Here is a 25659-nt window from a genome sequence, read left to right as displayed (position 1 = left end):
TACTCGACTAACTCGTGAGAGTCAACACCACCGGCGTCTCTGGTTTGGCCAGGAATAGAGTAAAATCTAATGAAAAACACTCTAGTTTTTTTTTTTTTTTTTTTTTTTTTCCTTCTCTCTTTTTTTTCTTTTTCGGCGCGTTTTCTTTTATTGTTTGATTTCTCCGATCTTAATCTTTCTTCCACTCGATTCTTCATTTTATTTTATTTTATTTTATTTTATTGCACTGTTCTTTTCCTCGGAGATAACATCTGTTGAGCTCACTCCAACACACACACAGCATCATATGACTGGAAACATCACCAAAAAAGAAAGGGCAAAAAAAAAAAAAAGGAAAAGCAATAGATATTCGTAGAATGACACCATGCGATGTCAGCTATCATTCGTGACCTAAGTATATGGATAGGCCATGCGAAGAACTATGCCTGCCATCACCTCAAAACGCCCATAACGCCAACCGTCCGTCATTCGCTCATCCTTAACCGATGCCGTGTACTCCGTAGAGATAATATAGTCGTCTCATAGGCATCACCCAGTCGTAGTTAGAAAACTCCCTCCCCTGCCACTCTCACTGCGGATGAGGAGGCAGTCAAATCGCCCTGTGCGATGAGACGTATGACGAGATAATTCCCCAACCCATAACCATGTTACCATACCATCTTTCGTGCGACAAAGAAATAAAAAGAAAAGAAAAAAGTCACCGAAGCTCGACCGAAGGAAAATACCTCGGACCCGCAAAGCCCTTGGCAATAACGGCCTGGATGTCAATGTTACTGCCCTCCCGGTTGGGGCTCCACATCTTCAGCAGGATGAACCGCCCCGATACTGGGGGGTCGAACCGGATGGTGCACTTGCTCTTGTCCTTCTCGATGTAAAACTTGGCGTGCGGCGCCATCAGCTCGCACCTGCCGCCCGCTCTCGGTATATCTTGTGTGGCCGTGGTCGTGGTCGTGGCCGCCGTCGCGGCCGCAGTCGTAGTCGCAGTCGCCGTCGTCGTGCCTGGGTACGTCCTCAGTGCCTCGGCGAGCGTCATGTTTCGCGTCCCTCCGCGCCGCGACGCTGGCGCCCACACGTCGTCAAATCCGTACTCATCGTGACCGATCGAGTTGCCATCGTCGCTGCTGTCGCTCTCAAAGGGCAGGGCCCCGATCCTGTTCGGGGCCCGCCGATGGATGCCCGCCCGGGGGTTTCCCCCGTCGCTCTCGTCATCGCTACACACTGTCGTCACGTTGAACGGAGACCCGTCAGTGGAGAACTCCGGGGGGATCTGCGCCGTCCCCACGTCGTCCTCCTCGTCATCGTCATCGTCGTCTCCCCCCATGCGGAACACCCTCCTGCTACGGCTGGATGTTCGGGTAACCACCGTCCCGTCCTCGTTGTGGCGGATGGAGATGATGGGAGCCAGCGGACGATGGTCCCTGCTGTATTTCGGTGGCGCATACGGAATCTGATACTGCGCTGTGCGGGTCAAGAGGTCATCTTGGTTCATCGCAACGAACACCATGCCCTCCCGTACACTGGCCGTTTCGATAAAAAAAAATCCCATTAGCGAGATTCAGCTGACAAGAATGAAAGGAGAACCGTCTGTACATACGGCGAGGAGTAGTTGCCCGAGCCGGGGGCCTTGATGATCAGCTCTTTGAGACAAAAGGAAGTTGCCCCTTGGTGCCGCAACACTATGTTGCACCGGCTCGACTTGGTGCAGTATACCGACTTGTCGTTTTTGAGGATGTTCTCGTAAGTGTAGGACGACCCGTTCGAGAACAGGCCGCCATCGCAACTTACAATCTCCATAGTCAAGTCCCCGGGCTCGACCTGGCCGTATCGTCCGTACCGGAAACCCTTGAAAGTCGGGGCGATCCGGTCCGACTCGATTTTGCGACGTTTTGCCCGGTAGTTATCTTCCGCATGTTCGTGCGGTCGCAGGCTTGTGCCTGTGCCCGACGACGACACGTTGAAGTGCGACAGAGACAGGTTAGAGGCATAAGGCGGCGGCGAGAAGGGCGAGAAGGCGTTTTGTGGCAGGCGCTCTAATGCGTTCCGAAAGGGATCGCCGGCGCCCAAGCCGGCAAAGCCAAGGTCGTCATCCCCGTCACCAGCTGGGGGAGCCGTCGACCGATGGGGGGTTCTGGCGGCAGCGCCGTTGGGACGTGAATGACGCCGGCGATCCTGCTCGTCGTTGAATGAGAAAGGCATGGCGAGGCGCCTGCGGTCGGGGCTGTCGTAGTTGCTGTTACTGTTGCCGGTATTGCTGCCGTTGCTTATCGGGGTATCTCTCCTGCCGGATACCAAATGGTTCGCCTGTGCCACGCTGCGCGCAAACTGTCGTTCCTGCTCGAGGAAGCGAAGGGTGCTGAAAGTCGAGGGGGTGAAGAGGCTAGGGTCGGAAATTTGAAAGTCGCGCAGCAACTCTTCGTACTCAGCTTGGAGATCCCAATCGGCCAGCTGACGGGTTCTACTCTGAAGGTAGTGATTCGGAGACTCTCCTGGGCGGTTTGCTGGGTTGTGTGGGTTCGATGCGAATTCGGAGTCTCGTATGGCGGCTAGGCGGTCAACCACTCGACGACGAAGCTGGGAGACTGCTGTTGATATCGAAGAAGTCTCAGGGTGCACGTCAAGATCCCTATTTCTCGCCCAAGATCTCCGAGGCGGGAGTCTGTGGCCGGAAGAGAAGGGCGGGAAATCGTCGTCTTGAGAAACTGCTGATTCTTGAAGGGTTCGCCGAGTAGAATCGTAAATCGAATGGCCGGCGCCCCGAGTCGGCATCCTTGGCTTCCCCCAAGCCCAACTATGTGTGTTTGTGTTGTCAAGGGAGCCAGGCCGATGTGCGTTCAAAGACTATTGTAGTGACCAGCTTTATGCCGAGACTTGAGTCCAAGGGCATAGGACGGGCCACATTGCTAACGGAAGGATCCCCTCCTCGATATTTGGGCGCAGAAGGTCGACGACCACAAAGGACTAGCGGTCCTCGGATCGAAGGGCCAGTCGGTCGGGGCTTCTGGTAAGTATGAAGTCGAAAGGTAGAAAGAGAATGTTTGAAAGGGTCTATTCGTTTGAAGAGGTCGTGGCCTTTTTCGTCGAAATGCCTTGCTACCTACAAAGCACGGATAGAAAGTGTGCAGAGGGAACGAAAATGGAGCTGGACGTATGTCGGGGACAAAAGAGAGGGGTACGTAAGGTATGGATAAGGTAAGCCCATGTGACGTGACACACACAGTGAGCCTACCTTAGGTGTTAGGTTCGTTACTGTGAGCAATGAATACCTAAGGTACGTTGAAAGGTACCGTCCACAGGCAACTTTATTTCCGATATGGGGTGCTGGAATGAGAAGGTGCCTCCGTACCTTATGAAGTAAGGTACAGATACTACGAAGTACCTTAGGTAGGTAAAAGAAGGAGAAGACAAATACACAGCTACTACGACATACCTGGGTCTCTTCACGACTTGTCCCGCACAAGGTAACCCAAGCCCATAAGCCTTGAACGCCTTTTGAGAGACATTCGTCGTTAAAACAACTGAGACGGCAGCTTGAACGAGGTCCCTAAACAGTACTCCGCACGGTGGGAGATATCATACGAAGTAGTCATTAGGTACGGAACGGGAAAGTGTGGGAAGTGGGCAAGATACAGTATCACGGCAGGACCCGTGGCGCAGCAAGTCCGACAAGGTGGCTCGCTCAACTAAAACCAAACAGGTAGGCGCACGGACCGGGTCAACGACCGACTTCGTTTGTTTCCCAAACAAGGAGGAACCATCGACCTACACCGACATGTTACCATGACCTGCCCAATCACAATCGCGACAGATCCCCTTGAGCTTCAACTTTAGCAAGCCCCAACAAAAAGTAAAAAAGTACCTTTCTCTTGTTCTTCTCTCCATCTTTCCACCACCTGGACCAATTCATCATGGAGAACCAGGCTCCGCGTCAAGATTACCAGGAACAGGAACAGGAACATGATACTCCCTCGGTAGCTGCTACTCCGGCTGCCATCGGACCGGCATTGGCCATCCCGTCACACCCACACCCGGCTCCCATGGACCAGGTCCTACCGGAAGCCCTTCAAGAAGTCGCGCCAGGCGCCGTTCCCGAAGTCCTTCCGGGCATGCTTCCTACCGGCGAGGCCTTCATGTCCCAACAGTCTCTTCCATCTGCTCAAAATCCTACGCCAGCAAGCAATGATGCTGTGCCAGTCATTACGTCTGCCGCCGCCGCCGCCCCTGCCGTGGTCAATGACGGCATCAGTGCAGGTGAGCCCATCCCATCTGCATCTCAGCTTTTTGACATGCATGCATCGTTGGCTAACCTGCTATCTCAGATGAAATTGCTCTGTATGACCGCCAGATTCGCCTCTGGGGCATGCAGGCCCAGGAGAAAATTAGAAGGGCCAACGTCCTCCTCATCACCATGAAGGCCCTGGGAAACGAAGTCGCCAAGAACCTCGTCCTCGCCGGCATCGGCTCACTGACCATCCTCGACGGCGACGTCGTCACCGAATTCAATCTGGGATCCCAGTTCTTCCTCTCCGCCGAGGAGAACCACGTCGGCCAGAACCGCGCCGTCGCCGCCGCCCCCGCCGTCCAGAGGCTGAACCCGCGCGTGGCCGTCCACGCCGACCCGGACCGCGTCGAAGCCAAGGGCACCAGCTACTTCTCCTCCTTCGACCTCGTCATCGCCACCGACCTCGACCCGGCCCCGCTCAACATCATCAACACCGCCACCCGGCTCCACCAGGAACCCTTCTACGCCGCCGGCACCCACGGCTTCTACGGCTTCATCTTCGCCGACCTCATCGAGCACGACTACGTCATCGAGCGCGAGCTCAGCAACATCGCCACCAAGATCGGGCCCGAGTCGCGCACCCGCGCCGTCGTCGACGTCCAGACCAAGACCGAGCGCGCCGGCAAGACCGTCGAGTCCGTCACCAAGCGCGAGCTCTACTCCACCTGGTACCTCTCCTCCGAAGCCGCCCAGCTCCCGGACGACATCGCCCGCAGCCCCCGCCGCCGCAAGGCCGTCCCGCCCGCCCTCTCCTGCCTCCGCGCCCTCTGGCAGTTCCAGTCCCTCCACGCCGGCCGCCTCCCCAGCCACACCAACGAGGACCTCGCCCTCTTCACCAAGCTCGCCACCGCCCAGCACGCCCAGCTCGGCCTCCCCTCCGAGACCCTCCGCTCCGAGTTCCTCCGCAGCTTCCTCCAGAACCTCGGCAGCGAGATCGCCCCCGTCACCGCCCTCATCGGCGGCCAGCTGGCCCAGGACGTCATCAACGTCCTCGGCCAGACCCAACAGCCCATCCAAAATACGGTCATATTCGACGGCAACACCATGGAGGCCGCCGTTTTCCCCTTGCATCCCCCCGGTCCCCTGGGTAAGGAACTCTTTTCCGTCGCCATGGGTAACGGCGCCATGGTGGATTCCGACGCCACTCCAATCTGATATTGCCCGTCGATGAATGTGGACCCTCCGTCCGGCTTGGAAGCGCCGGCGAGGCCACGATTGTTATTACTATTGCTGCTTCTATTGCTCTTCATTCGCGCCATGTTTTTTCCCTCCGCGGGATCGGCTGGTACTGACGACCACCAAACGGCGGCCTTTGGCTATGAAACACCGGATTACTGCGACTCAGCAACGAAGGCTTCATACATGGCGGGCGTATGGAAGGGTCGGATGGGAATAAAAGTAAACGCAGCCTACAATAAAATAAAGTAGCAGGGGGAGGACACAATGTGCTGTGTGTAATTATATCCTACTCTAGTCTTTTCTAGCTCCTAGAAACATGATGTGCCGAAGGGAGGGCCCGGCGCTCTCGTTGCAAAAATACAAAGACAAAAAAAAAAAAGAAGAAATACCCAGTCCGAATATCCTCACCACACCACGGTGGCGGTATTCCTCACTCTTGACTGATGTCAAAGCAACTCTCCTTCTTCATCATATTACTGGTATTTCACAACGCTTCATGTAGCAATAGTATCAATTAATGCACTGAGGATTGCTCGCAGCATGTTTCCAAATCGTCAAAATGCCTGCCCTATTTTTATCCCTCTTGTTTCCATGATGTACATACATGCACGAATGCCTCTCTCATGTTCTGTCCGCTCTCCATTACCCTTTTGCCCCTTAGCCTGAAGGGGTTTCGTCTCTCTATCATCCAACCAAAAAAGAAAAAAATCCCCCACCCCACGAAACTCCCGTCTATAGTACAAATGGTGTCGCGGTCTTCTTCAATTGACCGAGGGCGAAAAATAAACCAGAAAGTGGCAAAACAAAATATGCAGAAAACAAAAACGCTGGGTTCTTCTCTGTTCCGTTCCTTCGCATGTCGTGACCATTTGAGGACACGGCGAAATTCATGTACTCAATGAAGATCCTTAGGATTTATGGCCCGAAGGCCATACCGCGATTTCGACCCCTTCTTCACTGTCGTAATATTCACCCCTGCCACTTGGGACGGACGAGCCGTCGTCAATTCCCCCTTCTAGTTGGATTCGCGACGCTCCTGACCTCCAAGGCTCCTATTTGACTTGTGGGAATATTGGTTCCACGACCGGACAACCTGCGGTCCACGGGCCGGCGGTTGCTCTGTAGGGGTATAATCCTTGATGTTCTCACCGGGGACGTATTGAACCGTCCGCAGCTCCTGGGCCTGCTGTTGGCCCTGGCGGTGGGCGGGCAGCGGGGCGGGTGCCAGCTCCCGATATCGCCCGTTGCCAGGGGTCGAGGCGGCGCTGCCTGTCCTCGGTCGGATGGGGCTTCCATAGTCCGGGTTGGGGTTCATCGACTGCGCGGCGAACGGCATCATGGATGGGGCCCCCTGTGCGGGACATGGGGCGATTGGAGCGTAAGGGGAGGCCAGAGGCTGTGGGCTGGCGTAAGCCGAGTAAGGCGACGGCGCCGGCACCGCAGGACCACCAGGGGTCATGGTAGAAAACGGATGGCCCATACCGGGCTGCGGCCTCGTCGGGGTGTTGTCGTGGCCAATGCGGCTCATGCCATGACCATAATAGCCGTTGCTGGTGTCGGCAAAAGACTGGTGCGGGTGGGGGCGCAAAGGTGGGAGAGATGGCGGACCATGGGCGTGGTGGGGGTTCGCAAAAGGCATACGCGAAACCTGTGTATGACTAGGTCGAGTGCGCAGTGGAGGGAGAGAGTTGTGATGGTGACTGTAGGCCATGGGATACGGCTCTGGATGAGTTGGTGCCCTGTGACTGACCTCAGCTCGAGGCTCCATGGCGGGGTATTGCACTCTGGGCGATCCGGTATAAGCCGGCCGCATGGTAGAGATCTCTGTAGGTCGAGCAGGGGTTAGGTCGTGGGGATGCATCGGAGGCCGAGCAGGCGCTTGCTCCGCAAAAGCAGCGGAAACACGAGTGTGACGGGTGCGGGCGCGGGTGGGATTCTCGACTCCATTATGAGGAGCGTCATGGTACGTCGTCGGTTTCAAAGCCAAATCCTCGACGGAAGGGACGGTGAAGCTCGGGGTACGCTTCTGCACAGGGGGTTCCCTCAGGCCAGGCAGGTTATCGCTCTGGATGGTAGACCGTAGTGAAGAGTCTTCGGCGGCATGGGGGAAGCAGGGGCGCTTCTTAGCCGGCCCAACTGCCACCAACGGATCCTCGTCTCGCAGCAGCTTCGAAGACTGACCTGACGGTTGGGGGGACGAACTGCACACGTCTGCTAATATGGACAAGTTCAGGGTGCCCGGAGCTTTCGGCGGCGGCCGGACGGGGGGGGCATGCTCAATGACCATATCACGGATGGCGTCATACGAGCGCGTAGCTGGACGAGCAGGCGCCGGGGCGACAGCAGAAACCGGGGCGGAAACAGGTGCCGGAGGGACAACAGGAACAGGTGGCGGGGCGGCGGCAGGGGTCGGGATAGGTGCTGGCTTGAGTTCAGGCTTGAGTTCGGGCCTGGGTTCGGAGGAAAGGGCGGCGTCTAGCAGGGAAGCTACAGCCGCGGCATTGGCGGCAGAGTCGTTCGCTGGGACAAAAGCTGCGGAAACCTCATCGCGGGGCACTGCCCCTGAAGTGGCGATTGGTTCCGAGGGGGTAGTCGCTCTCGAGGGGGGCATAGTCTCCGGGGAGGGCACCGCTTCCGGGGAGGGCGCCGCTTCCGAGGAGGGCACCGCTTCCGAGGCGAGCACCGCTTCCGAAGGTGGTTCCATTTCCGGCTGCTCCTGCGGTTCGGTAGAAGTAGTCCGCTCTCTCTGGGCAATTCTGGAGCGGATCTCGGGCGTCTCGATTTCTTTCGCGTCAATTCCTTCGGCAGCGCAGATGGCATATAGGGAAGCGGCCACGCGTCTCTGCATTTGCTTCTCTTCAATGGCCTTGGAAACTTTCGAGGGCAGCATGGTACGGGAAGCATGGATCGTCTGGCCTTCCGGGGTTATATAAACAATCGGGTTATCGCCCGCTACGACGGGCCTGGGCTCTTCGGCGTCGTTCTTGCTGCGAGGCAGGAAATATCCATATCTCGGGTGGACTCGATGCCGCTGGACGAGCTCCTGGTCCATGTCTTCCTCGCGGATGGTGCGGGCGTCATGGCGTGCCAGCATCGGATCGTAATGCCAGGTATTGGTGCCGTTCTTTCCGAGGTACTTGCCGCGCTTGGCGAGAGTAGCAGCACGAGTGGGATCGTTGGTCGAATCTTTGTAACCAATCTCGATGGGATCAAGTTCCCATGACGGAGGGACGATAATGCGGTTGTGAATGATCTTGCCCCGCTCGATTTCCGTCTTGGTGGGAATTCTGTTCACCTGGCGACATCCGTACTCGTCGGGTTCCGAGGCAAACGGGGGGAGAGGCGGGTCCCGGTCTTTAAGAGGGATAGGGCCAGTAGCCGCCTCATCAGGGGCCGGGGTGCTTTCCCCCGACTGATCTTCCGACGCGGCCGCGTTCGTGTTGGGCTGTGCGGACAACAAGCCTTGGGTATGCTGCTGAACAGGGGCCACCTCGGCGGCGGGAGTATCGGCCGAGGGTTGCCGGTCTTCGGATTCGGTGTTTTGGCTGCCCTTCTTCGCAGCAGGTTGGCCGTCGGGCTGATCCTTGGCCTTGCGCTTGGGCTGAGCCTTGGGGGCTGTTCGAGACTTGGGTTTTGTGGGAGTGGCAGGTCGAGCATGGGCTGCTTGCCGCAAGGCATACGCTTCCGTCCCTTCTACCAATTGTGGGTATGGGACGAGATGGCCGTTATGCCATACCTCATAAGGGCCGAAGTCATTGGCCTCTTTGTCTGTGATGGGCTTATAGTTGTATGACTCGTCGACGGTCTGGGAGGATTATTAGTCATAATGCAAACAAAGTATGGTGCAGCAAAACAAAGCAAGCAACCGACATGCTTCACAAGATGTTTGTGGCAAAGGGCATGATAGAAGCGGAGGGCCCGTGGATATTAAGAAAGGGCGGGAAGCGGCAAAAAGAAGCCGAAAGGGACAAGAGGAAGAGAGAAAGGAAAGTAAAGGAAAAGAAAAGAAAGAAAAAGAAAAAAAGGAACAAAGAAACGAGGAGAACAAAGAAAGAGGAGCAAGGAGCAAGGAGCAAGGAGCAAGGAGCAAGGGAAAGTTTCGAGACGTACATCGACGGGCAGGTCCTTGTCGTGGAGTTCCTCAAGCAAGTCCAGGCAGCGAATCTGTGCATCCAAGAAGCGATCCTCGGCATCTTCGTAGTTGTTCTGTGAGAGGATGCAAGTAAGCGAAAGGCCCTCACGACATGGTACGGACGGAGAAGTTGGAGGGGCCAGGCGATTTATTTCCTGTCACAGGATCGAGGTGGAAAAGATTGGGGAAAACAACTTACTTTGTAGATGGTATGCAGTGCAGCTATGATTTCTTGGTTCTGTTTGATCTCGTTCTCGACGTCGTACCGACGGCGGTTCTCGGACAAGTGATTCTGATGCTCAAGGCGCTTCTTGAGTTGATCTCTGACTTCTTGGTACTCGGGGGCGCGCTTGTGGAAGTCGCGGTCGGTCTTCAGAGCTTCTACTTCTCTTTCGGCCAGCTCAACTAGCATGGGCTTGATGAATTGGGAGAGTTCGTTGTAGTAGGCTTTGAGCTCGCGTTGACGTTCATAATAGGCCTGAACCTTGTCATCGTCGAACTGTTTGGTTCGGCCGCGTCGCCCACCGACGGCCTTTTTAGGCGCGACAATGGTAGCGGCCGCGGCGGTCTTCTTGTTCGCAGCACGTTTTCGACCACGGCCTCGTCCTTTTCCTTTTGGCGTAGCCTTCGGAGTCGGCGTTGGGGTGGCGGATGCAGATTGATCTGCGGGATTCTCCGTGATATTCTCCGTATCAGACATGATGCCAGGTAGTGGAATACATGAAAAAAGAGTGTAGACGACCCCAAAAAAAAATCCGGAAGATTCACACGGAGAGAATGGGGAGTGTGCGGGAGGGATTGGATGATTATAAAGGGATAAGAGGACGTAGAATGGAAACTCTTGTGGGTGTGGGATGGATAGTGATAGAATAGTGCCAAGAGAGGGAAGAGGATATCTTCTACGACTTGGGTAAACAGGACCCAAAAGCCGAGCTGACCTGCTGAAGAGTTGGAAGACAGTAGTAGGTTGTGACAAGGAAGGTTATGCCACGGTCCACGCTGTCCTTGGTTGTGGGTAGATGAGTATGTGAGTAAGGTCAAAAAGCAGGCTGAAAAAGCAGCGTCGGGATGTGTGGGCAGAGAGAGACAGGCGAGCTACCCGAGCTTCAAGTTCTCGAGGCTTGGAAGGGTAGGGAACAGAGTAAAAGAAAATAATCCGAGAGGATGGAATGGGATGGGGGGCAAGAAATCTGTACGTGTATGGAGAAGTGAAAGAAGGGTGAGGACAAAGGGCTGAGGGAGGAAAAAGAGGTAAAGAGGTAACGAGATGTGTTCGCCCAGATGAGAAGGCACCAAGTATAGAGGTGTAGGCCTCGTGCTGTGGGCTATTTTTTCTTCTTCTTTCTTTGCCGTGCTTTCCTAACAGGGCCGCGGAATCGTGACTGGCAAAGTGCAAAGGCAAAGAAAACTTTAAATCGGAGTCAAAGCCATCGATTGTAGAACAATGTGACGTGCCTCCGGGGAATAGGGCGAGGCTGCGATGAATCGATGGTGAGAATAAGAGAAAAACGAGAATCCACCCTTTGGTGTCAGTTGGATTCTGGTGGGAGACCCTACAGTACAGGTACGTGCAGCCTCGATGCCTTGCTCGTTGCTTTGGTCTTTGGTCAGTTGCTCCTTCTACGCCTGGGCCGGCGCCCTTTTTCCCGCCTCGTTACCGGCAATAATACACGTACGTTACGGAGGTAAAAAGGTACGTACCGAGCCTGGTACACGGGTACCTTGGTACCTGCTTTTAGGGAATCGACTTTCGTACCCGGAGGCTACAGTGCAGTCAGTAAGGTACTACCTTAATTGGGGAAGGCGACCGCCGGCTCTGTGCGTCTTTTTCCCAGTTCCTCTTCTTTCTCCGTTTCTATATATTCCTATATATTCGCGATATGCCACTTACTCCGTAAATACAGTAATTCTATACTCCGAACTTTCCTGTCTATGTGTACAGCCTTCAAGTCCCCTTTAACTATTTCCAACCGCACCCTCTTTACCAGGGCCGAAGCGAAGTACCCTAAGGTAGTGTACATCACTGAGATCCCTGAATCCACAACAAATCCCAAAAGATAGCCGCATTCAAGATCGACCAATCCCGCAAGAGACTAGCCAAAAGACGTGGTGTGATTGGCTCGGAATGCTGGATAATCCGCCAAGTCACCAAAATTGAAATGTTAAATCACGGCCTATCCTGTTTTGATAGTGGAAAGTAGCCGATACTTTCTGTAGTCTTGGGGGTGTGTGGTGAAGCCCTCCTCGAGTTGCGAAGTAGACGATGGAGTCGACCAACTTGCATTGTGATCGTACTTCTTTATATCTTATTACCGTCTATAGGACGAATAGAACTATCCCTCGTGACTGGAAAGTCGTTTTCTATCGCGAGCTTGGCCACTTGTTTCCCGATTTCAAGCTTTTCAGACAACCACATCACATGTACGAAGGAGGAGGGATGGCAAACGGTCGAGGAAAACCACCCAATCAGGGTGATGGCACAAATCCCTAGGTACGTACGATGAAATCAGCCGAAGGAAGGGTCACTAACTCTTCATCAGATATAGGGAGGGGTGACTCTCAAAAGGCTTGTCAAGCCTTTGAGGCCTCGAGAAATAAAAGATGTTTCCCTTCCAATGTACAAATGTGAGATGGCTCGTAAGCTCATATATGTTCTTATTTGCCTACCCACAAGTATCCGGGTCAGACAATGACGCCTTGTTCTGATACGCACCATCATGTAGACACTGTATGAATTATTCTGGTCCTAATACATCTACCATTTTGTGGTAGAACCAGTACGCAAGCCAATAACTTTTCGGAGCTACAACCTAGAAATCAGGCTGTTTATCTCTCTCCTTATGCATATATCCGACAAACATCCGACAAGGAGCGTTGCTGGTTAAATACTCTCAACTCTTACCATCAGACTTCAGCCTACTTGTAGTTACGCCATTTCTATCCAGTTTGATGGTCATGTCATCCTCCCCTTTGGTGTTATCGAGCAAAATGTAACCGGTACTTTGGTACCTCCGGAGGTTCCACAAAGGCAAAAAGGGCACGGCACGGCTCCACTTGACTTGGGGGTTAGGTCATTCCCGAGCCGCCCGGGTCCGGGAACCAACCGCGCGTGTTGCTGCGGGTACGTACCAGCGCGTCTAAATTCAGTTTCTTACCATCCATCCCGACTCGTCGATCAGTGATCACTGATCCAGGGTCCAGGCCGGTGTCACCACTCCTACTACCTAATCTCGCCTAACCCCCAGACCCTACTTCCGTCACGACTTCCTCTCACAATGGGCAAGAAACGAAAGGTCAGCTCTCGCTTCCCAGACACCCCAGGCCAGAGGAAAAAACCCAAGCCCGGGAACCATGCCGCTCCGCCGCCATCCAAGCAGCGACAACAGAACAAGACGACAGGCGGCGGCGACCAGGGCCGGGGAAAGAAAAAGTCCCAACACCGCCAATTTCACTCCAATCAAGCCTCTATTATCCCGTTCGAGCCGGACGATCCCATCCTTCTCGTCGGCGAAGGCGACCTCAGCTTCGCAGCCAGTCTAGCCGCCCACCACGGCTGCACCAACCTCACGGCAACAGTTCTCGAGAAAAACGAGCGCGAATTGCTAGCCAAATATCCTCACGCGGGGGTCAACATAGCCCAGATTCTTGCGCCGAAACCCAAGCATTCCCCACCAGAGGGGGACGGAGACAACGCCGAAGTCGCAGATATCGCAGAAGACGTCACCGACGATCCCTCCACAGACGACGAGACAAGCCGCACAACAAGAGGCAACGCCAGAAACTCCAACAACAACAACAACAACAACAACAACAACAACAACAACAACAAAATACTCTACAACGTGGATGCCACCCACCTCAAAGCCTTCACCACAAAACCCCCCCGCCGACCACCCCCCTCACAACCCCCATCCTCCCGCCGCCCCGCACCCCCCGTCCAAAAGACCGGCCGCTTCCGCCACATCATCTTCAACTTCCCCCACGTAGGCGGCAAATCCACCGACCTCAACCGCCAAGTCCGCCACAACCAATCCCTCCTCGTCGCCTTCTTCCAGCGCGCCGTCCCCTCCCTCGCCCCCGGCGGCGACATCATCGTCACCCTCTTCGAGGGGGAGCCGTATACCCTCTGGAACGTCCGCGACCTCGCCCGCCACGCCGGCCTGGGCGTCGAGCGCAGCTTCCGCTTCCCGTGGCCTAGCTACCCCGGTTATCGCCACGCGAGGACCTTGGGCGTCGTGAAGAGCCGGAGTGTGCGGGAGGCGGAAGGGGGGAAGGGCCGTCGTGGCAAGGAGGGGGAGATGGAAGACGAGGGGGAGGGGAATGAGAGCGGGGAGGGATCCGACGAAGCCCTGGACCAACACGACCATGGCGATGGAGGAGAAGATCGAGGAGAAGAAGAAGAAGAAGAAGACGACGACGAGGAAGAAAAAGGTGGAGACGGGCTCCGAACGGGAGAGAGCAAGACTGCATGGCGAGGGGAGGACAGGGCGGCGAGGAGTTATGTTTTCCGGAGGAAAGAGGAGGTCGGGACGGAAGAGAAAAAGAAGAAAAACCAGAAGAGCGATGATTCGGACACGGATTGTGATTGAATTTGACGGACAGAGATTTCGGAAAACATATCGCCGCTATCATTTTGATGAAAGGAAATCTCACGATACCCATGGGGTTGGCTCAGGGTACACGGGTTCGACAGCGAAGACATATACTATCTATCATATTGCATGGGCAAAGAACACCGAATCGTCTATATCTTAGGAGAGAAGAAATTGCCTCCAGCAAATTCCAGGTTCTATCTGGGCTCTGACATGCCATACAGTCAATGAAGGAGCTGCTTCGGGGTGCTCGGCGAGTCCAGAAAAATCATCAGAAACAAGAATTGTTCCTCTCCATTCTCCTGTCATGAGCATGAAAAGACGTAAATATCTTGTGATAATACAAGTGATCTATACTATACGAGGAAAATAAACCGAAAGTTCCGGGTATGTCCAGTAGGCTAATCCTCCGTCATAATAACGCCCAATCCTGTCCTGTTGGTTGACCGTTTAACCATCCTAACATCAGGAGGTGGAACAAATCTGCATGCTAGTCCCTGCTCCGCGGGCCGCGGGCCGCGACTCGTCATACTTGGGGCCTCCCTGGTCTTGGGTGAATCATCCCATTCCATACAAATACACACCCAGCAAGTGAGCACCGAGATACCAAAGACGAGCCATTCACGGCGTCTACCTCCTGTTAGAGCGCAACCCCACCCCCGTTCGGAAGTAAGAGTAACGAAGAGAAATTTCCCGCGTACAGTTACAAGTCCTATGTGGCACTTCCACCAACTGGGCCCCCGTTTTCCGTTTCCACAGTTCTCAATTGCTGCCCCAAGACCCGATGGCTTCACTCGTTCCTGTGACGGCCGTTGACAATGGGTCGCCCCTGGTCCCCTGGAGCCGGGACGCCCGTTTTCCTCCCGTTGTGGTCGCTAGCAGCGGCGTCTAACCGCAACGCTTCCTCATTTTCTCTCATCAGCGCCTCTTCCTGTTCGCGCAGCGCCTTCTGCTCCGTGGTGAGCGCTTCCGGCGCGCCGCCGCCTTCGGGACATACCTCAGGAGGCGGCGGCGGAGGCGGCGGCGGCGGTGTAATTATGTCGTTGTCGTTCGCATGAGCCTCGTCTTCCCTCAACCGCTTCGCCGAGGGTGTCTCGGACGGTGTTACACTCGCCGAAGCGGCCCCCTCTTCGCTCCCACGTTTTCTCTTGCGCTCCTGGCTGCCTATAGAGGCGGCCGTCTCGGCATCAGATACAACGGCGTCGCCGTCGTTACCGTCCTCGATGACCGAATCAGCCATGGGCTCGTCCTCATTTACGGCGTCGGCCAATTCTGCTGCTGCTGCTGCTGCTGCTGCTGGAGCCGGGTGTTTCATCTCCGCCTCCACTGCCCCCTCGGCAGAGCCGTTCTGCTTGGCTGTCTTCTCCGCCTTTCTACTCTCATAGTCCCTGAACTTGACCACGGCGCGGTCCAAGAAGTCTTTAACGTACTGCTTGACCTTCTTCTCCTGCTTGGAGCTGAGAGGGGCCGTCGGGTCCTCGACGCGACTGTTCTTGTAATCGGACGACACCAGCTTCTTGTTGACGTCCCGGCCAAATTTCTTCAAATCTTCTTTCGGAAGCTTGTGCTTGTACTTGTCGAGAACATATTTCACATGTGGGAAAAGCTGCTCCGGGAAGAGTTTTCGCGCGGTTAGTATGCAAAAGACGGAAACCGTGACATATTCGAGAAGCGAAAGCTCGCGGAAATTGACGTACCGTGTTCTCATAGATCTTCATCTGCTTTTCAACCGACAGGGAACGCCATTTCTCCTGTTTGGTCTCCTTTACCGGGACTTCTGCTTGCTGCGGGGTACCCTTGTCCGACGACTTGGGCGTGGTGCGTTCCTTGGTGACCTGGTCGATGATATTCTGGAGGAGCTGCTGTTCCTGCAAGACCTTGGACGTGGCCTTTTGCAGCTCGGCGGCTGGCTTATTGGGACGCTGCCACGTCGTCGCGCCGGTCTTGTCATAGAAATAGACGTTGCCGCGGGCGTCCTTGGCCGTGAACCACCCTTCGGGGAGCTGACCGTTGAAGTTGTTCTGGGGCCGACGATGATGCCGGTTGCCGGTGTAGAAGCTGGCGTTGCGTTGGGGAACATTGCTCCTGGGTCCCTTGGGGACGTCGGCGCCGAAGGTCGGCTCCTTCTTGGGCCGGTCCTCCTCGCGGTCCATATTGCGACGCTCTTCAAAAGAGGGTATTGTCGTCGCGAGAGAACCCGGTGCATTGGGGTCGATTTTGCGTCTTCTCTTGATGCGAAAGCCCACTTCGAGCTTGCCCCACTCCTCGAGCAGACGCGTCGCCTCGGCGGCCACGCTCGGGTGTTCTGAACGGGTGAGGGCTTCGATGGTGGTTTCGATCTTGGAGTCCTGAATCTTGTTCCGGGTCAGGCGAGGGAACTTGTCGAGAATGTTCAGCACCTGCAGAGAGACATTGTTGTCGTCGATGAAGGTGTTGAGCGTCGTCCTCAAAATCTGGTAGGCGTGCATTCGCATAACGCAGGTGATCACAGCAGGATCATCGCAGCGCTGGATGCGCTCCAGCAGCTTGACGGCGATCCACTTCTCCTTGCACTGCATGAGAGTGGCCATGACCTTCCTCGCGCCTTCTTCGTCGAGCCCGCGGGCTTCCACACGATTCACGTACTCCTCGTCGTCCTCTTCGGGCTTCTTCTTGCGCGGCTTCTTCGCCACGGCGATGTCCCAGCTGTCGCCATCGTCAATGCCGAGAGCTTCCACCGTGGCCAGAGGCAGCTTCGTGGCACGCTCCGTCTGGGTCTTGCCGCCGATGTAGCCCGTACAGTTGGGCTCCCCGCAGTAGCAGGGCTGGGGATCGGCGCCGTAGCGGTCCACGTTGTAGTTGAATACCAGTTCTTCTCCCGCCTTGACGGCCCGGGCGGAGAAGATGCCCATGCGCAGCTTGTCGCCGACAACCCACTTGTCGACATAGCAATTGGGGTTGCACGAGTGGTTGCAGAAGCGGCCCAGGTTACCCTTCTTGGTGGCATCGACGAACTCGTGCTTGGTGAGAGACATGAAGTAGAAGTGCTTGATGTTCTCCTGGTCGTATTGGACCATGCGGCGACGGAAGGTGGGTTCGTTGATGACCTCGCCAATGTACTCGAAGATAAAATCGTTTGGCTGCAAATTGACGTTGGTGCGGAGGCCGTAGCCCTTCTTTTCCGTCTTGATGACGGAGACGTTTGCGTATACCTTGCGCTGAAATCTTTGGTTCTGGCAACCGCCTGCGCAGTTCCCCATGCCAACCAGACACTCCATTTTCGTGGCGCGGTTGATACAGTCGGAGTCTTCTCCACAGGAATGATTGATGCCGTCTCCTGTATAGGGGAATTATGTTCCGTTAGAATAGTTTGATATCCAGGAAGGAGGAAAAGGCAGACACATGAGGGAAAGGACGAGGAGTAGGAAAGGTAGCAAAGCAACTCACGTAGGTCCTCACGGCAATCACAATCGAGGGCATCGTTGTCGGTAGAACCCATGTTTTTGGAGCCGTACAAACAGTCAGGAATCACCTGAAACCCCTGACAGGACTCTTCGGTGGCATCGGGAAGGTCATTGTATAGAGGAGGATCCCTCTGCGCGAATTTCTGAGATGTTTTGCGTGATGGTTTCGCAGGCTGGCCCGCCTCTGGGGTCGACGCGCTCTCGCTACGGAGCTTCTCCTCAGTCGGAGAGCTGCTGGGAGGTCGCGATCCATTCTTGCTGTCGTTCGACGTAGGGCTCGTTTCGTGTTTGACGCGAGTGCCGTTGACGGCCACTGCCACTGCCACCGCCACCGCCACCGCATCGGCCGTCTTGTGTTCGTCCATGGTCGTGCTCGCTAGTCCATCATTATCCATAGGTTAAAGTTCCCGTACAGGGGCGGGCGAAAGAAAGTGGCGCTTGCTAACTGCGAGGACACGAGGCAATGGGCGAGTTGGCTACGTAAAGTAGTCCGCTGAGCGTCTTGTGTTGGTTTCTCTTCGAGTTGAGCACCTTTTTTTTTTTTTTGTTCTTTTCTTTCTTGTTCGTGCGGTGGCGTAGGAGGAGGATCCAATGCACTGGAGCAAGCGCGGAGAATAGGTTCTTGATTGGGTGGGCGCACGCGAAAAAAAAAAAAAGAAAAAAAAAAAAAAGGCGTCGGAAGGAGAGCGACGAAGTGAGTAACCGACGAACGGATTATAAAATCGTCCCTGGTGGAGATGGAGCGAAAGAAAGTTGGCGGAAGGGGACGTAGGGAAGTCGGACTAGGTCAGAGATGTCAGAGGTTGTCAGAGGTCGGCTGCGCGGTCAATGAATTCTTCTTAAAATGGCCGGCATTGTAGTTGAAAAAGGTCGCAAAAGAGTGAACCGGAAATTTTCGAGATGGGGGCCTCGTCAGTCCGTAATCGGTGGCGGCAGCAAGATCCGAAGCACCTTACTTGTATGAAGGTAAGGTACGGTAGGTAGCAACGGTGGGCACTGTAACTTTCTTCATGCGCCAGGAAGGCTGACAGAGCCGAAGTGAAGCTCTTGGTTGCGGCGATGGTGATGGTGATGACCCGTACGTTGTACTGTACTCGGTACGGACGAGAAGTGGTAATAGCTCGTGGGTGGGAGCGATGGCGGCGGCGCGAACTTCTCACAGCGGGTCGCGGCCTGTTGGCTGTTTTGACTCGGGGTGGCCCGTGGGTGGTGGGTGGGGGGATCGAGAATGTACCAATCCAAGTATCCGTACCGAGTAATACGTATATCCTGTAAAAGACGCGTTTTACTGCGACAGAAACTCCGGAGAGCAAGGGAAGCCTTGGAAATCAACTAAGAGACGACTAATACCTAGTGGGCGACGCGATGGAATCCCACTTGACTCTCTATCCGTATCCGAATTAGAATGGTGACAAGTCGAGGAACTATTCAAAAGCCCATGATCGGCGGAGAATCCATTCGCCGTAACGCCGACAACCCGGGGAACCGTTCAGTGGCCCAGAGTACGGATACGGAGTAATTACCAATTGAGCCGAGTCAACAACTTGACGACCACCTCTCCTTCGCCTCAATCCCAACACAACCAGCCGATATATCCATGTCTCCTCATGGATACCTTTTCATACCCGTTCATGGAAATAACTCACAAATTCCGAAAACCTGGAAAGTCGCCATTTTGATAACCCACACCAATTATCAGGGTCCCGTCCCACCATCCATCCGTACCTGTCTGTCAGCAACTCCAGCGGGGATGGATCTTGGATCTCAAAGTTCTAACATGAGGGGCAAGGAAGAGTTGCAATTCAAAATGACAGGACACCTACTTTTAGGAAATTCCAGGAAGCTCATATATGGTCCGGGTCCGGAGTCCATTGTAAACAAGACTGTACCATAGAATGGAGCGCAGTAGACGTTTTCTTCTCGTCGGACATTGGCTTGTCTGCCAACCCTGAACATTCTTGCCTTTGATGCCATAGCTCCTCACTAAAGGGCATTTCTCAGGCCTGGCTGTAAGCTAACGAGGTTGCATTCGCTCGAGGGGCGCTATTGGCTGGCTCATCTTCTTTCTTAGAAGGCTGCCTAGTATCGTAGGCGAAACTTGCTCCCCTGCTCACCGACTTTTCCATGTCCGCTGGGAACACCGAAAGAGCCCAGGGTTTTTCGACTCGATTAGGAAGTTGCAGCAGCGCAGCAGTAGTACTACAGACGCGTCCAGCTCCTAAATGCCGAGTAGCTACTGAAATACGGCAATATGCCCCCATCAGGTCTGGCTACATTGGAGGTGAAGGAGTCCCATCCAAGGCCGAGGACCTCGAGTGATGCAAACCAACACCGGCATTCCTCGAATGACGCCAATACCCAGCCTCTTTGGGAAACTTCGAAACCAGGGACACGGCGAAAAGGAAGTGCATGCCAACACATAATAGTGAAGCCAGCTTCTAAGATCTCGAAACCGTCTTTCTTTACCTCGAACCATTCAGAGGCACTGAACTGCGCCGAGGTGGGTCCTGGTGGGATGCTGCCAACGCATTATGCAGGAAAAGATCTATCTGGAAATGCCTTGGATCCTTGGGTCCTGAAACAGGCGAAGGTATACATATATATAAAGCAACGCCGGACGGACAGGTAAGTTGAGAAGGGGGAGGAGGACTCGAGGAGTGGTGAAATCGACCGTCTTTCGTTCCTGAATATGCAGGAGGTTCACCGCAGCCATACCGTCCGCCCTCACGAGAAACGGGTCATGATAAGGCGGCACCGAGAAATGACACAGTCTAGTCTCGACGACAATGACGACAGAGCCCTGGAAGGTTTGGCCGGCAGGCCGGGTCCGTTTTTCGCGGCCCATCTCCCGACCACTCACTCCGTACTGCACTTCGTGCCCGCTTTCTATGGATCGATTCTCGAAGTCTCGTCACGTCACTTTGTGATGAACCCGTGCCCTGTGCTGCGCAAAGGGTTTTCTGGGCGTGGTGATTGGCGAGGAGAATCCAGTGATTTTCCTCGGCCAGGCCGCTAGGAGCTGCCCACGGTCTTGTCTCCCAATGAAACAGATGAGGGCTGGCCAATGAGGCAGTCGAGACGACTTCTGGCCAGCGATGTTACACAGGCACTAAAAGTTACCCTTGATACCTTATTCCATCGTCAGCTTTCCTTGGATGGTTGATCTTCTGGTGCTTTCGGCTCCGTCTCTGATGGCAACGAGATATTCGGAAAGGCTGGTGCGCAACTCGGCAACAACCAGTCCCGAGATGGCCGAAGAAGAAACCGAGTGGATCGTGAAAGGGGACAACAGCCTGTTGCCGTCCTGACCTGCAAGGCAGTCGGCGTTGTTCGGGCAGCAGCAGAAAGGATGACTGTACAAACATCGATTCTCCTCTTACCCGGCCCCATCTTCTCAGTTCATTGGGAAACGACATGGCACAGAGTTGCCAAAGGAAAAACAACCCCCTCCGAAAACCCCAAGTGGATCCTCTTGGTTTGATTTTCTATTTCCCCTCCCACCTTCAGTCTTGAGAGGAGCTGCATGGACAGGATATGCGAGAAGACAGATCACCTTTTTGAGCTGCGCATGCGCGAACAATAAATGGATGGTCTGATACTAGCAGGCCAGGTCTCCATCCATCAAACCACGCACGGCCGGATTGGCTCCCTGAGATGCTTCGTGGGGGGGCAATCTGTGGAGGACGTACGCACTCCTTCTGGCTCGGTCGCAGCAGGATCGTCTCACAACAGTCGACTGCACTGGCACACTATGCCATAGAGACTTTTTATTTCCGTCCCCGTTAGTTGTTCTCTCACGTTGAACATCGGCGGTTTTTACCTGGCCTGTGCCTTTTTCTTGTCAGTGGAGATAATCAAGCGCCCAGACGAATCGTTTGCACGAGATGACCGCCCAGATACCGAGTTGCGAGAGACAGAATTGTGATGAACCTGACTGGACGGTGACGATGCTATTAGGAGAAGAAGACGGGACGCGTCTGCAATGCGATGGATATCGGAATCACCACGCGCCCCCATCATGCGGAGTATATTGTGCAACGGGAAGAGGGGGGGGAATACCTCCAGAAGAGGGAGCCAACCACGGACGACCTACTCACCGAGAGTTGCCTTCTTGGCTCGTCCTGCCTTGGACAAGTGCCATCTTATCTGCCCACCTGATGACTGGGCAGGGCGTCAAGAACAGGAAGCCGGAGAGTGCGAGAGACAAAAAGGAGTAGAGCGACAAACAATACCAGTGTTAATATGGGGAGAAAGCTGAAGGGGTGGTTGCCTCCCCGCGGTTATGGTTACCTGATGGACAAGGAACCTACAGGTTGCTCCTGCCACTTGGGGTCCGACAGGGTACTCCCAGTGGATCAGGTACATGGGTTTACAGAGCGCACACCTGCCACAGACGAGGTACCTCTCGGTCTTATGTACGTCTTCCCTTACTTCTTCCATCCCTCCTTCCTTCGTCCCGACTACCTTAGGTATATCGAATGTCTTACTCTCGAGTCATACCTACCTGCCTTGTCTTGGGCACCCGTGACGCTCGGATTCTAGGTACCTAAGGTACCTTAGATATAACAACACAAGGTAAGGTACCTTAGGCGACATGGACGGAGTATTGTTCTTCAAATAAAACGCCAAAATGCCTTATCCCCCCAGTACGGATACTGGAGTTACTTACGTACGGAGTTGAACCGCACAGACAACAACTTGCCTGTGAGTTACCTGATGGTTTCCTTGGGTCAGCTCAGCATCATCAAAGATCTTGGAACAGGAAACAGTCCATCAACACCCCCATGATTGACCTTCTTCAGCCGGGGCCCAAATCAACAGCGTGAAGCCCTGGTTCAGCAAGCAGAAAATTCCACTCAAACAGTAACAACCGTTGATATTCTTAGAGGTCCAAAGGTCTGCTTTCCGAACGACTCGTTTCTCTCCCTCTTTTTCTCCAGAGAGGCGTCTTTTCTTCACGGTCCTATTGAGCCCATCCCTTCTTCGACTCGTAAGACAGGGGTGACCACATGTGTCGGGTCAAACTCCAACGCAAACATAGCAGACGAGGTTGAGGGAGCCGCCGCCAGGAACAACGCAACACCTGTTTGTCCAGCAAATTTATTCATGCTTGTCGCCTGAAGGCGACACCGCCCGGCCCACATACACCTGCGTATCGTCTTAGTCCTTGGCCATGCCGGCTGTTCGTCCAACTACGCCGTCAAGCCTGTCAACTGATACCGGCCGAGATTGGAGCCCACCCATATCGCAGCCTACACATACGGAGGGCGCATCGAGCAGAAAAGCCTTCTTGTGAGCTCACTGAGTGTGCTCTCTTCCCCAGCGTTCTCCTTGGCAGTGCCGATTACGATTGACCGGACGAATCCACACGGACCAGGGCCAAAAAAAAAAAAAAAAATTACCACACCCCGGATGCCCCAGGGGAAACAATACCTAACTAACGACCACCACTGATTCCCGCGCGTCTCGATCTGAGACCCGACACCAACGATTGCCGGAGGGTATTCTGACAGCGGGTCTTCCGTCCTTCTCAAGCGGACGTTTGCTCGACCACCTGGGCTGGGCTACGGGGCTGTGGGATTGTGGGACTGCGGATTCTTTCGATGCTGCAGGGGACCGCTGCACTATCGAGTAGTTCCAGCGGCTGCCCTGCAAATAGTCGAAGAGCCTACGAAGCACGGTACTTAGTGCGCACCATCCTGACCATATATCGTGTCATGACCCTCCCCGAGTTTCACGCCCAATTCTACTGATAACAAAGCAGAACCATCCCTCTCGTGGGAATCACAGGGTCAGGACACTCCCGTCTGGAACGACACACAGAGCAAACACGGCTCGTCCGTCCTTGCCGAGACCAAACGAAACGCCCCTCCCCCACGCCCGCGGCCGCTCCCCTGTTCTGAATACTTCGCTCGCCTACCCACAACGTACATACATAGCTAGGCAGCCCTTCGTCCACTTCCCCCTCTTCTTCCTGGCAGCCTACATACAGGCCAAGGCCAAGACGCGCGCTTGCGCCTCCCGCTCCCCTCCCCCCTCCCTCCGCAAAAGCGCGTCAACCACGACTTGCACCTGGATCATCGCAACTTCTCAACCCTTAAGAGGACAAGCCGAAACGAAGTGGAACAAGAAACGATATTTACATTGTTCGCCGCGACTTCTCTTCAAACTCGATCTTGTCACCTCGTGCAGATATTTTCTGGTCTCGGTTTTAGGTTGTAGCAAGCTCTACACTAGATGGCCTTGAGCTACGCTCTCCATCTCCTTCGTCCACTCCACCACATAGCCGATTTCCTCGCGGTCCTTCCTCCGTCAGGAACTCGAAACACTTTGCTTCTTTCGCTTTTTCTGTTGCTCCACAGAGCCATCATTGCAAATAGCTATCTCACGTAGTTCATTTTCTTGTGTCGCAAATGCCTACGAATAAGCCGCGCAGACTGCACGGCTGGTAGACAGCTGGCAGCGTCTTTTCACCATGGCGGCTCCATTCACAGACGACGAAAAGGTAGGCGGCCCAAGAACCCCTTTACCCCGATCCGTTCGTCTTGCCCGCTCTGGCTGACATGGTGTGCTTCTGCAACGGCAGCGATTCATTCTCTGTGAGATGATCAAGCAAAGCAAGTTGGATGTGGATGTGCTCGTCAACCTTGTCAAGTCGAGGAATATCGAGCCGGACTGGTGGTTTTCTATGCATTTGCCTCATGGTTTGTCCTTCCGTCACCTAATGCTATGCCGTGCCTGTTTCGTTGCCGTCCCAAGTTAAACCGAACCGAACCTGACCCCCGTGACTTTTCATTAGGGCGTACCATAAACCAATGTCTCGAAGCTGCTTCCGACATGTTGGAGACGACAATGGAACGACCGAGCCTCAAGCGCAAATCTCTCGGGGATCTTCACGATGAGCACGCCACAAAACGGTCAACCGTCACGGAACTCCTTTCCCAACCATCGCCCTCGACTCCCTCGGTTGCTGCTTCCCATCCCGGTACCTTAACACCCGTCTCGGCGCCTGCAAGAGCTGATTGCTTCTTCCAACAATCTGTACCCAATACGCGACACGTGAATATTCGGCCGCGACCTCCAGTTACGGGAACACCGGTTCCCTCGGCCCCGCCGCCTCTTCCACCTGGTCCAATTCAGCCAGCACCGACCGGTCGACGTAGAGGAAGACCACCGAGGGCGGATAAGACCAGACAACTACGTCCCTTGCTGCCACAAAACCTGGCGCCTCTGGCTCCCCGGATAGATTCCCAACCAGCCGCGGGCACTCGTCTGTTACCACCGGGAAGCTCCCCGGATACTGGGGCCGGGCCTCACACCACGGCGGAAGAGACGCATCAGACATCGGAATCAGCTAGGACGCCAGGTCAACAATCCGTGGGAGCTTTGAAGGCTGCGAAAAAAAGGGGCCGGCCGCCTCTAGCCGACAAGACCAGAACGGCAAGTCTGTTCCTTCGCCGTCTGGCGACGCTCAGTATCTTATGCTAATGGCTTCTTCGACAGAAACATGAACACGTAGAAGGCAGTTCTGAGCCCGCGGCCCGCCTTTCCCCTGGGTCCAGGCCTGATCAAAGTCGAAATTATCCGAGTGATCCACCAGTACCGTCGAGGCCAGGAACGGCGCCATTCCCACCATCTACAACGGCACGTTCTCCTTCTCCGAAAGAGAGGGCCATCCCATCTATCAGTCATCTCACCCGGGAGGGTTTAGCCAGGTGATGCGCCGCTCTCTTTTCACCGTCGATTTGTTCGTTGCGCGGTTATCTCGCCGTGGCCAGGTGGTAACCCATCACCATGGCGAGACCCTTACTTGACATTCCGAGTTCGCTCTGGCCGATGCGGATCATCGGAGTCTATCTTGTTTATCTGACGGCAGTTTCCATCTTCATTTGCCGTGGACTTCCCCCAGTGACGATACCCACATTATTCTCTAGCGTCTCGGCATTGTTTTGGTGGTATCAGCATGTCAACTTCCATATCAACTTCAATTCTTCTTTTCTGTACGTACTCTATATTATGCAGAGTCTGTCTGCA

At 54.7% G+C, this 25659-nt stretch overlaps 7 protein-coding genes across 7 annotated transcripts; 4 read left to right on the top strand and 3 right to left on the bottom strand.

Moving 5' to 3' along the window:
• Window positions 1-429: 429 nt before the first annotated feature.
• On the bottom strand, window positions 430-3114 carry SODALDRAFT_330090 (hypothetical protein). The gene is made up of 2 exons (XM_028611119.1): window positions 1595-3114; window positions 430-1517 (listed from the first exon to the last, which is right to left on the bottom strand). Exons 1-2 carry the CDS (start codon window positions 2764-2766, stop codon window positions 698-700), a joined length of 1992 nt encoding a protein of 663 aa, XP_028468178.1. The 5' UTR covers window positions 2767-3114; the 3' UTR covers window positions 430-697.
• Window positions 3115-4034: 920 nt separating this feature from the next.
• On the top strand, window positions 4035-5434 carry SODALDRAFT_271195 (hypothetical protein; the record flags this gene model as incomplete). Its single annotated transcript, XM_028607755.1, has 2 exons — window positions 4035-4248; window positions 4317-5434. The coding sequence occupies 2 exons, from the start codon at window positions 4035-4037 to the stop codon at window positions 5432-5434; spliced, it is 1332 nt and encodes a 443-aa protein (XP_028468177.1).
• A 982-nt stretch (window positions 5435-6416) lies between these two features.
• On the bottom strand, window positions 6417-10684 carry SODALDRAFT_95085 (hypothetical protein). Its single transcript, XM_028615811.1, has 3 exons — window positions 9790-10684; window positions 9569-9664; window positions 6417-9263 (listed from the first exon to the last, which is right to left on the bottom strand). Exons 1-3 carry the CDS (start codon window positions 10288-10290, stop codon window positions 6474-6476), a joined length of 3387 nt encoding a protein of 1128 aa, XP_028468176.1. The 5' UTR covers window positions 10291-10684; the 3' UTR covers window positions 6417-6473.
• A 1595-nt stretch (window positions 10685-12279) lies between these two features.
• On the top strand, window positions 12280-14519 carry SODALDRAFT_376160 (hypothetical protein; the record flags this gene model as incomplete). The annotated part of the gene is made up of 4 exons (XM_028614791.1): window positions 12280-12318; window positions 12506-12580; window positions 12661-12711; window positions 12785-14519. The coding sequence occupies 4 exons, from the start codon at window positions 12280-12282 to the stop codon at window positions 14177-14179; spliced, it is 1560 nt and encodes a 519-aa protein (XP_028468175.1). The 3' UTR covers window positions 14180-14519.
• Window position 14520: 1 nt separating this feature from the next.
• SODALDRAFT_330085 (hypothetical protein) lies at window positions 14521-18189 on the bottom strand. The gene is made up of 3 exons (XM_028611118.1): window positions 17609-18189; window positions 15880-17498; window positions 14521-15788 (listed from the first exon to the last, which is right to left on the bottom strand). Exons 1-3 carry the CDS (start codon window positions 17988-17990, stop codon window positions 14973-14975), a joined length of 2817 nt encoding a protein of 938 aa, XP_028468174.1. The 5' UTR covers window positions 17991-18189; the 3' UTR covers window positions 14521-14972.
• A 4810-nt stretch (window positions 18190-22999) lies between these two features.
• SODALDRAFT_94957 (hypothetical protein) lies at window positions 23000-23986 on the top strand. The gene is made up of 2 exons (XM_028615809.1): window positions 23000-23312; window positions 23390-23986. The coding sequence occupies exons 1-2, from the start codon at window positions 23229-23231 to the stop codon at window positions 23870-23872; spliced, it is 567 nt and encodes a 188-aa protein (XP_028468173.1). The 5' UTR covers window positions 23000-23228; the 3' UTR covers window positions 23873-23986.
• On the top strand, window positions 23815-25266 carry SODALDRAFT_94949 (hypothetical protein). Its single transcript, XM_028615808.1, has 3 exons — window positions 23815-24130; window positions 24212-24329; window positions 24425-25266. Exons 1-3 carry the CDS (start codon window positions 24101-24103, stop codon window positions 25111-25113), a joined length of 837 nt encoding a protein of 278 aa, XP_028468172.1. The 5' UTR covers window positions 23815-24100; the 3' UTR covers window positions 25114-25266.
• Window positions 25267-25659: the final 393 nt, after the last annotated feature.

This window comes from Sodiomyces alkalinus (genome assembly GCF_003711515.1).
Source record: "Sodiomyces alkalinus F11 unplaced genomic scaffold SODALscaffold_2, whole genome shotgun sequence".
In the NCBI taxonomy this organism is placed as follows: domain Eukaryota; kingdom Fungi; phylum Ascomycota; class Sordariomycetes; order Glomerellales; family Plectosphaerellaceae; genus Sodiomyces; species Sodiomyces alkalinus.
The sequence above is the reverse complement of the archived record's forward strand: the minus strand, read 5'-3'. Positions and strand labels throughout refer to the sequence as shown.

Coding starts and splice junctions, on each gene's coding strand:
- SODALDRAFT_330090 (XM_028611119.1), bottom strand. CDS start 2,766: ATGCCGACTCGGGGCGCCGGCCATTCGATTTACGATTCTACTCGGCGA. Junction 1,518..1,594: donor TCGGGCAACTACTCCTCGCC/GTATGTACAGAC, acceptor CGAAACGGCCAG/TGTACGGGAGGGCATGGTGT.
- SODALDRAFT_95085 (XM_028615811.1), bottom strand. CDS start 10,290: ATGTCTGATACGGAGAATATCACGGAGAATCCCGCAGATCAATCTGCA. Junction 9,665..9,789: donor CACTGCATACCATCTACAAA/GTAAGTTGTTTT, acceptor ATCCTCTCACAG/AACAACTACGAAGATGCCGA. Junction 9,264..9,568: donor ACAAGGACCTGCCCGTCGAT/GTACGTCTCGAA, acceptor TAATCCTCCCAG/ACCGTCGACGAGTCATACAA.
- SODALDRAFT_330085 (XM_028611118.1), bottom strand. CDS start 17,990: ATGGACGAACACAAGACGGCCGATGCGGTGGCGGTGGCGGTGGCAGTG. Junction 17,499..17,608: donor TGATTGCCGTGAGGACCTAC/GTGAGTTGCTTT, acceptor TCCCCTATACAG/GAGACGGCATCAATCATTCC. Junction 15,789..15,879: donor TGAAGATCTATGAGAACACG/GTACGTCAATTT, acceptor TTCCCGGAGCAG/CTTTTCCCACATGTGAAATA.
- SODALDRAFT_94957 (XM_028615809.1), top strand. CDS start 23,229: ATGCTGCAGGGGACCGCTGCACTATCGAGTAGTTCCAGCGGCTGCCCT. Junction 23,313..23,389: donor CCTACGAAGCACGGTACTTA/GTGCGCACCATC, acceptor ATAACAAAGCAG/AACCATCCCTCTCGTGGGAA.
- SODALDRAFT_94949 (XM_028615808.1), top strand. CDS start 24,101: ATGGCGGCTCCATTCACAGACGACGAAAAG. Junction 24,131..24,211: donor CATTCACAGACGACGAAAAG/GTAGGCGGCCCA, acceptor CTGCAACGGCAG/CGATTCATTCTCTGTGAGAT. Junction 24,330..24,424: donor TTCTATGCATTTGCCTCATG/GTTTGTCCTTCC, acceptor ACTTTTCATTAG/GGCGTACCATAAACCAATGT.